Raw genomic sequence first — 12360 nt, 5'->3', positions numbered from 1 at the left:
CACCATGTCCAGGACTCAAACCGTGGTCGACTACATGGGAGTCCAGCGACATAGCCATTACACCAATTGCGGGCCTATTAATATTAACTTCCTAGTATCCTTCCCATCTTTTCTATAAATTGTCCCTCTCAAATTTCAAAAAGTGTGATGGAACTTTTGTGCTATTTAGTCTTAGGGAAGGTTTGTGCTAACAGGTGGAAAGCAAAAGTAGCTTCAGATTACTTGCATTCTTGCTTTAGTTTTCAGAGTCTGAAGGTAAGTGGTGAGTTGTCTTTGAGGACAAGGAGAGAAAGACAAATATTTCCCTAGGTCTAAGGGGAGAACAGAGATCCTATGTTTCTGAGAGAGGTGGTGACTTTTATCCAACTTCCAGGTGTTCCCCCAGAAAGTGCTAGGTCCCGGTAAATAGCTACATGATGAGCTGAAACATAAATTTCTATCACAGCTAGGGATAAATGAACATTAAATAACCTTGTCCATTCCTGGCTAATGCAGAAGCTACTTAACACCCTGGAAGAATTCTAGGGAGGAAGTGGCATATCAGTAATCACTGAAATTCTGTTTCTAGTCATTCTGACCAGATGGTAGCTTACGTTTGGATTTCTTAGCACTATTTGGCAGCATATAGATTAATTCCAGTAAAGAACTGAGTAAGCTTTTTGTTTATAAATGTTGTGCTTTTATAGTCTCAAAGGTTTTGACTTGAGAGTCAAGTATACATATTCCTCCAGGATAATTTCAGCCACAAAAAGACATGCAAATACATTAATAATACTTTAGCTCATATTTACAAATACATTAATATTATTTTAGCTCATATTTATTTATCAATGTTGATAACTATTGTTTATTTTTTCTTTAGATTCCACTATCATAAAAATGACAAGTTTAATATGAAAAATCTAGCTTTGGGACCAGCAGATGGCATAATGGTTACATCACTGGACTCCCACAAACTCAACCACAGCTTGAATCCCAGGCCCAGCAGCTTAAAACTCATGCTGGGTGCATGTGCATGTGTACCCCAAATCCTGGGAGGATAAGGAAGGAAAAGGGACTGCAGCATGGACATACCCCCCTGGAGGGTGATTTTTCACTGTTTGTCTCTCTGTGTGTCTCTCTGGTGAGACGCATGCACCTTATAGCAAAAAAAACTCTCTAAGGGCCAGCAGGTGGCATGGTGGTTAAAGGTGCTGGACACCCACAAGGCCGACCATGGTTTGGAGTCCCATACCTGGTGACCTGCTTTCTTTCTTTTTCTCTCTGCCTCTCTCTAATAAAACTGGAAAATAATAATAATAAATAAAGTTAAATAAAATAATTCTTAAAAAACACTCTCTCTCTAAAAAAAAATCCTCTATGTTTAGGAAATTTAGCAATATTGCTGTGATTTTTTTCAATTAAAAAAATAATTATCTATTTAGTTTTACATATTATCTTCAGTTTGACCAGAAAGAAAGAGAGAGAGAGAGAGAGAGAGAGAAGGAAAATGAGAAAGCAAGCTGCCGGGTCCAGGAGTTTAATTGTGGTCAACAAAATGTAGTCTTGTGCTTAACCACCATGCCACCTGCCATCCTACTTTTCAATTTTTTAGTTAAACTTTAAACTTAAAAACATCACAATTCCTATAAGCTACTTTTCTTTTAGGCATCAATGCTACATATATATTAGACCATTACATTATTTTATTGTTGGTGTTATAAAAAGTCATCCAAGGTAAGATTAAGGCACTGGATTCCATGAGGCCAACTCTGTGGTTCAAGTCACAGATCAGGGGAGTTAAAAAACACACTGGGCATGTGTACCTACATGTCCAAATCCTGAGAGAAAAATGGAGGAGGAGAGACAGTGTTGTGGCCATTCCCCCTCCCCTGTCCCACCCCCACACTCCCCAGGGGATGATTTTACATTTCCCTCTCTTGCTGTCTGTCTGTGGTAAGTGCACAAACTCTGTGGTGAATTATTAAAAAAAAAAAGAAAAAGAAAAAATAAAATAAAACAAAAAAAAAAAGAAAAAGGCATCCAAAACTTTGATATAAGGCAAAAAAGTGGGTGACATATCCAATGTCATAAAGTGATGAAAGCCATCCAATGTATTCTAAGGAATGTATTTAGGCAGATTCACTGTATACTACTGATTAAAATACCTAGACTTAGACTTAGTAATGCTAGCTATATTATAGATTTCAGCCCTACAGAAAGATAACTCCAAAATTATGGCTTACTACTCTTTACCTAATTCACAAATCTTATTGTAACATTTCTCTATTAAACTGCGTATGTATATAAACACAGACATAGTCATAGAACTAGGTAGACAGATAGATATAAAGATATAAAGTTTCTCAATTGCTTCTTAAACCAGCTTTAGGATCACACTGGTTCCTTCTAAGTAGATGTATTTATTTTTTACTTGTATAAAAGTCCATTTTATCTTTTTGAAAATTAAATCTTAAAACTGAAATTAATGTCAGCTGTTTTACCTTTAAGCCTTCTGGTCCTGGCTCACCAGCAATTCTAGGTGTTTAGGGTTGAGGAGCGTCCTAAACCTGCCATCATAGATCTTACATTTTAGTGAGGATGACAAAAACCAAAAGAAAAACAAAAAATAATTGAATATGTAGTAAGTTAGGTAGTGGTAAATATAAGGGACTAAAAAAAAAAAGTAAGCAGGGAAGCAGATCTAATATACTGTGGGAGTTTTGTTGAAATTCTTGATAAGATTTTCTGAGAAGAAGACCTCACTAAAAAGGTAGCATTTAGGAAAATACTTAAATAAAGGAATGCTATCAATATACTTTAAGGAAAAAACATACCAGGCAGTGCAAAGGCACATGCTGTGTTGGAGGCACCATGAGGAGTCAATGCAGCTGGAGCAGAATAATGAGCGGAGAACATGAGTAACAAGATAATGTCAAAGAAGTGAGTGGGAGATGGGAATCCTTGGTCATGGGGAGCCATGTTACCGACAGTTAAACGCGTTGGCTTTTACTATGAGTTTTGTAACATTTCTCTATTAAACTGCATATGTATATAAACACAGACATAGTCATAGAACTAGATAGACAGATAGATATAAAGATATAAAGTTTCTCAATTGCTTCTTAAACCAGCTTTAGGATCACACTGGTTCCTTCTAAGTAGATGTATTTATTTTTTACTTGTATAAAAGTCCATTTTATCTTTTTGAAAATTAAATCTTAAAACTGAAATTAATGTCAGCTGTTTTACCTTTAAGCCTTCTGGTCCTGGCTCACCAGCAAACCCTTTTCGACCTGGTTTTCCCTAGAAGGGAGTAGAATAAAAGAAAAAAATGTTTACTTATTCTCTTTTTCGAAGTTTACCAAGTTATAAAGTTTAGACACTTCATATAAATAAAACTATTCAAAAATATTTGATAAATATATTTTATCATTCTGATTAGCCATTCATTCTACAAATATCTGATTATCTACCATATGCCATATTCAATTCTAGGTGTTTAGGGTTGAGGAGTGTCCTAAACCTGCCATCATAGAGGTTACATTTTAGTGAGGATGACAAAAACCAAAAGAAAAACAAAAAATAATTGAATATGTAGTAAGTTAGGTAGTGGTAAATATAAGGGACTAAAAAAAAAAAGTAAGCAGGGAAGCAGATCTAATATACTGTGGGAGTTTTGTTGAAATTCTTGATAAGATTTTCTGAGAAGAAGACCTTACTAAAAAGGTAGCATTTAGGAAAATACTTAAATAAAGGAATGCTATCAATATACTTTAAGGAAAAAACATACCAGGCAGTGCAAAGGCACATGCTGTGTTGGAGGCACCATGAGGAGCCAATGCAGCTGGAGCAGAATAATGAGCGGAGAACATGAGTAACAAGATAATGTCAAAGAAGTGAGTGGGAGATGGGAATCCTTGGTCATGGGGAGCCATGTTACCGACAGGTTAAACGCGTTGGCTTTTACTATGAGTTAAGACAGAAAGCTTTGAGAAGAAAATTGATGTAATTTATGTATCAATAGGACCACTCTGATAGAACAGAGGAAGCAGAAAGTACAAACAGGAGTCCACTGTAAAAAAAATTCACATGAAAGGCAATGGTGGTATAGATCAGGGTGAGAATAGAGGATGCAGAGAGAAGTGGGAAGATTCTACATTTAGTTTGAAGGTAGAGCTTCCATACCATACATGGTATGAAATGTGGAGGAAAGGGGAGAGTCATGAAGAAACTCAAAAATTTTAAAAATATTTTTATTTCAATTTTTTTATACATTCAATCACATAAGTCACTTAGCTTGCAAAGTGATTATTCCAACATGTATACATTTCTCACCAATCCAGTTGAAAATACTATACACATTATCTTCAACAGATAATAACCCATTTCTTTGTTCCATAAATGCCTTGCCTCTCTATTTTTCTCCTTAATGTCCTTCCTCAGACTTTCCTCCTTCACCCACCTTCTTCCCACACTGTGTCTGATATTTATAACCATTTTCTATGTTTCTATATCCTTTAGTCATTCGGTTTTGGCTACGCAGTGTGGACAGCTGGTACCAAATAAGAAGACGACGACTATGAGAGGAATAGTTTGAGAGGGAAAATTAGAAGCTGAGTTTTGGACATTTGAGTTTGATGGGCTTGTTAGACATCTAAGTGAGGAGATTTTGTGGTAGTTATACAAGTCTAGATCTCAGGCCGAGGAAGATTCAGATTTGAAGATATAATTTTGGGAAACATCAGCATTTTGATGGTATTTAAAGTCATAAGAAAAGTCAGCTGCAGTGGCACAGTGGTAACTGTAATGCTCCGTGATGCTGAAGCCACAAAGGAAAGTTCCAGGTGTGTATCCTGAAGTGTTACAGGGTGCGTATGCACAAGGCTGGTGGAAACTGAGGGTGGATCAAGGTGTGAGGACCCTGTGGAATGGCTATATGTCTGTCTCTGTCTCTCTCATATGGAAGAAATAAACTTTATTTAAAAAAATAACATTATATGGGCTTACCTAGACAGTGAGGGTAGATAGAATAAAGACAAAGTCTACAAATAAGGCTTGGAGCACGCCAAAATTTAGAATGTGGAGAAATGAGGGAAAACATGAAGTTTGATCCCAGAGAATTAGGAGAATCTTGCAAGTGAAGTTACTATTTCCTGGAAGTGAGAGTGATCTTGTCAAAATCTCTTTTCAACCATACCTGGTGAGTTCAGGTTGGCCCAGGAACTGAACCTATGCTTCCTATGAGGCTTCCAGTCTCCCAAGCAATAGCACTATCTGTGTGCTACTAATTTATAGTATCTACCAGGCATGACACTTTGGATTTTGTTATTGCTATCATTAACAAATACTCTCATAATTTTACTTCTTAGAGGAAAATAAAATAACCCACTGGTTCTCAGTCTCTTTTGACCACATATAAAAGCCTTAGCAACTTAAAATTACATTTAGGGGGACCAATGGATGGTATAATGGTTACATCACTGGACTCCCACGTAGTAGCCCACAGTTCAAGCCCCAGATATGGTGGCTTGGAACTCATGCCAGTCGCATGCACATATGTGCCCAGAGTCCCGAGAGAAGAATGGAGAAGGGATTGCAGCATGGCCATACCGACTGAGGTGTGATTTCTTGCTTTCTGTTTCTATCTCTCCAGTAAGCACACATGTGCTATAGGAAAAATCTCTCTAATAATAATAATAATAATAATAATAATAATAATAATGATAAATTATATTTAGGATTTCTAGACAAAATGCTATTCTGATTTTTGTCTCTGTCAATGGTATCCTACCAATCACAGAGCAGAGAAAAGAACTGAAAAGCATCCTATTTAGTTAAATACCAGTTGTTTTTTAATTAACTTAGAAATCTAAGAGTTAGGAGCTGAAATAATTAGATATGTCTAAAATTTACAAAAAAGAATTCAGTAAGTTGCCTTAGTGAGAATATTCCTTTCCTCTTTAATAATGTAATATTCTTTCAGGCACTGCAGTATATTTAGAATAGTTATACATCATATGTACATTAAGAAAAGAATCTCATTGGAATCTGGTATTAACACATTATAACCTCTTTGAAATAAAGCAAATCAGAGCATTGGTGATGGCATCATAACATCTGGTCTATTTAAAATTCTGTCACATTAGATTTGATTTTGAGAGTGCTACACTTGAGCATGTACTATTGAAACCTTAATTTCAAACTAAAAAAATAGGCACATTATTTTGCAGAGTGTTTTCAGAATTAGAGATGTTTCATGTGATATACCTACAGCAACAACTGGCCCCAAACTGATTTTAAACCAATAGAAACAATAATAATAATAATAATAATAATAATAATAATAATAATAAATTAAGACCATGTAAAAAAGAAGTGACTTTGGTTCTCTTGCATTTTAAGGAAGTAAATTTTAAATAAGATCAATTTTACCAGCTCAAGTAAAACAGTTTTTCTTTTATATAAATCTCCTCACAGAAAGTAAAATAAAAACTCTTTCTTTCGGTGATATAGTATCACATATGTGTTATGAGGAAAAGGTGGAAAAGACTTAATCTTTTTTTTTTTTTTTCGGAGGGGTTTTTGCTATCGGGCATGTGCGCTCGCCAGAAAGAGACAGAGAGACAAAAAGCGAGAAATCACCCCTCGGGGGGATGGCCACACCACAATCCCTTCTCCTCCATTCTCCTCTTGAGATCCTGGGCACACATGCACACACACACACAGCAGGGATTTAAGCCACCGGGTCCAGGACTCAAACCACAGCCAACTACATGGGAGTCCAGTGACATAGCCATTATGCCAACTGCAGGTCCCCAAGTAATTAATCTTTTTAAATGTAAAAATGTTTTAAGAATCTGTACTTTATGATGTTCTGAAGAGAAGAGAATGAGATGATTTCATGTGAGTGTAATTAATGACTCTTAAATTAACATAATACATTGATCTTAATTACTTCATGATAATGTAAACCTTGGTTATACATAACAAAAATACATGTAGAATTCATTTTTAGAACTTGAAAGCAAATAATTCATATATTACTACATAGCATCATCTGATTAAAAAATTGGCAGAAAATACATTTTATTAGCTTTCTATAATTTTACTGACATAGAAAACAAAGATTCCCAGAATACTACTAATTTAGCCTCCTATTACACTTTAAAAAGTTTATAAATAATTTGCACAAATTAGTAAGACCATAAGACCCTGTAAAAACAGTGAATGTGGGACCAGCAGTTGGCATAATGGCTATGTTGCTGGACTCCCACATAGTCGACTGTGGTTCGTGTCCCGGACCCGGTGGCTTAAACTCATGCCGGGTGCATGTTCATGCGTGCTCAAGATCCCAAGAAGAGAATGGAGGAGAAGGGACTGCATCATGGACATCCCCCCTGGGGGGGGGTGATTTCTTGCTTTCTGTCTCTCTGTCTCTCTCTGTCTGTCTGGCGAGCGCACGCGCCCTATAGTAAAAACCTCTCCAAAGGGGTGGGGGGGAAACAGTGAATGTGTACAAGGCAGAATATCATTAGAAATATCTTGAGAATTCCAGTTATTAGCCTATTTTATTTTGGGAGATGTTAGAGCTACAGTTTGTTTTCATTTTTCTCTTTAGTATAATTTAAAACTTCATGCTATTAAAAATATTTACAGGGACCAGAGGTGGTGTAATGTTTATGTTAGTAGAATTTCATGTAGTCAACCATGGTTCGAGTCTCAGACCGGTGGCTTGAAACTCATGCAGAGCACGTGTCTATGTGTCCAAAATCCCAAGAGAAGCTTGGGAGGAGAAGGGATTGTATGGCCTCCTCTCTGGAGGGTGATTTAGTTTCTTTCTGTCTTTCTGACTCTTTTCTGTCTCTCCAGTGAGAACTTACACCCTATAGCAAAAATATCTCTTTCTAAAAAACAACAACAAAAAAGGATATATGTGTGTGTGCACGCGTGTCTGTGTGTGTGTTTATTCACAGAACAGATGCTTTCAAGAGAAATTCTGTGGAAAATTATTTATATGATACCTACTCTTGGCCCGAGTTCTCCAAAGGGTCCAATCAGTCCTTCTTCTCCCTTAAAAAAAAAAAAAAAAAAAGATGGCACAAAATACGTATTTATCCATTTTAACCCTTTAACCCTTATTCTATTTATTCTGAAATATGAAACTCATTCTTAGATATGAAAAAATAATGCTTTGATTTTCTTATATTTAAAAACTACATCACCCTATAACATTAAATTTTTACATGAGAAATCCCACATCTACCCTCAGAGGGACACATGCTATTGGATTATTTTTAAATTGGTAGATGACACAAGTTATACATAGAAAACTGAAGTAGAGAAGAGTGAAAGTGACAAACGTAACAGAAAACCAGGATTAAGAATAATTGTAACCATGAATTAAGGATAATCTTTACTTTCTTAGACTAAGTATCCTCTGACACAGAAAGATTCAATTAAGTTTTTAATAGATGAAAATCAACACACTCTAGTCCATTTTTAAAAAAAATTTAGGGGCTTTACAGTGGTAAAGGGGCAAAAATAATTACTCATGAGGCTGACGCACATGGGAAGGTTCAGGTGCACATCTGGAGACCCTCCCAAGTACACGAGGCACATGCACATCCATGATCTGGGGGCTGACTGCAGCTGCGGGTGGATCATAGCATCAAGACCTTCTTGGGGATGTTGTCTCTTTGTCTTTCTATCTACCTTTCTCTGCCTCTGTTGCTCATGTAACAAACCAACTTTTAAAAAATTATTTAAGCAGAATATATTTGTTTTAGGCACATGTTGATACTTCATTCATTCAACAAATATGGTTTTGAGTCTTGGTGCCCTAAGATATAGAGATGAAAAGGTATACCAGATCCTGCCCAGGAGTTAATGTCTAGAGTTTACTCTTGGATAATTTATAGGTCCAATATTCCTGAGGTCAACTCCAGAAATCTGGTGAATTCTTGTAAGAAACAAAAATTATATGGGTGGATAAAGATTGAAGATAAATATGAAAAAATATAGAGTTTTTAATCCATTATTCTCTAAGAAAATTAAAAAGTAATAAATGGGCTGGTCTGGTAGCCTAATAAGTTAAGGGAACCAGATCCCACATGGTCAACTAAACAGTTCACATCTTGGCTCCAGTGGCTTGAAAAACATGCCATATGTGTGTGCATGTGTGCCCCAAATTCTGATCGTATGAAGAAATGGAGGAGAAGGGACTGGGGAGTAACAACGCTCCATCAAGGTTTGCTTTCTCTCTCTCCTTCTCCTCCCTACCTCTCTGGCAAGTGTACATGCCCTCTGGAAATTTTTTAAAAAGAAAAGAAAAGGTAGTGTAGCATGTAACCAAGTGGTTAAGGTGACTGGATCCCCTATGGCTGATCATATAGTTTGAATCCTGACTAGGCAGTTCATGCACACATGCTCTTTTTCAAGCACAAAGAGCATGTGTGCATGAACGCCCAAAATCATGAAAGGAGAGAGAAATCGAGAAGAGATTGCTTTCTCTCTATCTCTGTCTCTGTCTCTCTAGCTCTGTGAGTACATTGCTGGCAAATAAAAATAAACATTTTTAGTTTACAGACATATTTGCTAGTATTTTTCATCTCTAAATAACTGACATTACCACATCAGAACAACAAATAACAGGCCTCTCTAGAATCTTAGATCCTCTTGATTTGATAAACATTTTGTTTAATTCAAAATTTAATTGAAATATAATTTGTTGAGTCACAAATGTCAAATAGTCACTAAGAGTAAATATAAATTCTAATACATGGGCCTGCTCTGTGGCTTTGTGGTAATGCTCTGTCCAAGAAAAGTGGGATTCTACATGGTGACTGTGGTTTGAATCTCCAGTCCAGTCAGCCTGAAACACACTGAATATGCATTTGAGTGCCCAAAATGTCCTGTGCTGGAGGAAGGGGATTGTGCATGACCAGACTTTGAGGAGAGTGCTCATCTCTCTCTCTTTCTCACACTCTTATGTTCATATATACATGTTTTATCATGAATAAAGAAAAAAAATAAAAAATAAATTCTAGCATGTGTGAGTAGATTCTGAGTTTAGTTTCTTCAGACATTCCACTGGAGACCACTGACAAATTACTTAATGAACTAAGAATACGGCAAAGCGATTTCAAATTCCACTACATAACTGCCAATAAAAAATGGTAACTTGAACTCCCTTATGGCAAAATCTGTTCAGTATGTTCTTTAAGCAAAACTAAAGTCCTACAACAAATAGGAAGGGATAATTTGAACTAAAAAATTGCTGACACGAGATTCATTTCCTCCATACCTGAGTTCCTTTGAGACCAGGAGGTCCAGGAGGCCCTCTATTTCCAAGGAGTCCCTAAGAAACCAATATAAGCATACACGATACAATTTTTAGACTGTTAACATTTTAATTAATTAGAATTAACTTGGAGATAGACAATACTATTTGGTACCATTTATTTTCTATATAGAAATGATCATAATAGGGTAGGAAGGTAGATGAACAGAAAACTACAGGCCTAAGTTGAGAAACAGGATAAACGTTTTACACATATTAATGTTCAAATAATCTATCTAATATGTTATTTTTCGACCTCCAGACACTTTTTTTGGAAAAAGCACTTCTAAATTTAAAGCAATGGGTACGATTATTAATCTGATAATAGTACAATAAATATGTAATAGAATATCCACAAAGTCTGAAAACAGATGGAGGGCTACTAGTATTTTAGTATCTGTTAAGAGACCAGCAGTGCCAGGAACTCATTATTCATAGTAAATGTTCTTTGATTTATTTCCCTTCTTGATACTAGCCGGCAAAAAGAGAAGGGCAATTAGAAGTCTTAATTTAACTAAGAATTTCAAAATTATAAAAACCTTTTTTTACACAAAATGCACGTTGTGAAAATTAATTGCTCTCTGAAAGAAAATCCTTTCAAAGTAACTACAAAAGAACAAACAAAACAAAACTCTTCTAATTCAGAAACACCATACAATATCTATTCAACATGGCAACATTTTCCAATCCATTTCTCTTCTCCTAACTACACAATGTTCCAGGAAGGTTTTAAGTAAATATCTTTAAAGAATTAGACTCTGGGGGACCAGCAGGTGGCATGGTGGTTAAGGTGCTGGACACTCCCACATGGCCGACCACAATTCAAGTCCTGGACCTGGTGGCTTGCTTTCTCACTTTCTCTCTCTCTCTCTTTCTCTGTCTCTCTCTGGTCAAATTAAAATAATGAATAAATAAAATTTTAAAAAGAATTATACTCTGCATTCTTGCTTTTAGTAATTCTATAACCACTAAAATTAAAAAAGAAAAAAAATCCTATAGGGTGTTTGTGCTCATTGGAGAAATAGAGAGAGGGAAAGCGAGAAAGTACCAGTCACTTTCTCTCTCTCTCTCTTTCTCTGTCTCTCTCTGGTCAAATTAAAATAATGAATAAATAAAATTTTAAAAAGAATTATACTCTGCATTCTTGCTTTTAGTAATTCTATAACCACTAAAATTAAAAAAGAAAAAAAATCCTATAGGGTGTTTGTGCTCATTGGAGAAATAGAGAGAGGGAAAGTGAGAAAGTACCAGCCAGTGGGAATGGCCATGCCATAGGCACACACTCCTTTCTTTTCCTCTAGGGATTTTGGGCACACACTCACACACACCTGGTATACTTTTCAAGCCTCCCAGTCTGGGACTTGTATCATAGAGTCAGCCGTGTGGGATCTAGCACCTTTACCACCTTGCCATCTGCTGGCCCCAGGTTTTATCTACTTTTTAACAGTCAGAGAGCATATCTACCCAGGTGACTTTGATCTTTAGTTTTGAAATGCAGTGGAGTGACAAACGACAGAAATTTCTTCTTATGTATTGCTTTATCATTGCCATGTGCAAATATAATTAAAAATTAAAAACTGGGTCAGTTTTAAAGTCTATATTAGTACAAGCTTAATATATAAACAGCATCATTCAGGAAATTGCATCACTTCAGGTAATAACCTATCGGTGCAGTTAATTTTATTATTTTTAAAAAAGAGAAAGGATCAGACTATGGAAATAGGCATGTGCTATTTTATGCCAGTAAAACATATATTAACCCTTTTTCAGGCAAAACCACCTAAATTTTCCTTAAGGAAATACTCTTTTCTCACTCTTAGTCCATATTTGAACAGAGGTGACCTCTGACTGTAATGGTAGACATGTGACAGGGACTCACACCAGTCAAATGCCCCTAAAAATAGTGATGGGTTCAGGAATGACCAGGGGATCCAACTCGTCTAGTTAAAGCATATTGTGAACTTCAGTGGGTATACTGGGAAGAGAGAATACTATACTTGCAAAGCTATTCTTCAGCATGGAAGGAGAAATCAACTCTT

At 36.1% G+C, this 12360-nt stretch overlaps 1 protein-coding gene across 1 annotated transcript in view; it reads right to left on the bottom strand.

Moving 5' to 3' along the window:
• Positions 1–12360, bottom strand: part of COL24A1 (collagen type XXIV alpha 1 chain) — a 322594-nt gene that overhangs the window by 175829 nt on the left and 134405 nt on the right. Inside the window, exons 20-22 of the mRNA XM_006149476.1 lie at positions 10286–10339; positions 8008–8052; positions 3232–3285 (exon numbers count right to left, since the gene is read on the bottom strand). Coding sequence (XP_006149538.1) covers positions 3232–3285; positions 8008–8052; positions 10286–10339 — 153 coding nt within the window. The remainder of the gene's footprint in view (positions 1–3231; positions 3286–8007; positions 8053–10285; positions 10340–12360) is intronic.

This window comes from Tupaia chinensis, unplaced genomic scaffold (assembly GCF_000334495.1).
Source record: "Tupaia chinensis unplaced genomic scaffold, TupChi_1.0 Scaffold000263_1, whole genome shotgun sequence".
NCBI classification, from domain to species: domain Eukaryota; kingdom Metazoa; phylum Chordata; class Mammalia; order Scandentia; family Tupaiidae; genus Tupaia; species Tupaia belangeri.
The sequence above is the reverse complement of the archived record's forward strand: the minus strand, read 5'-3'. Positions and strand labels throughout refer to the sequence as shown.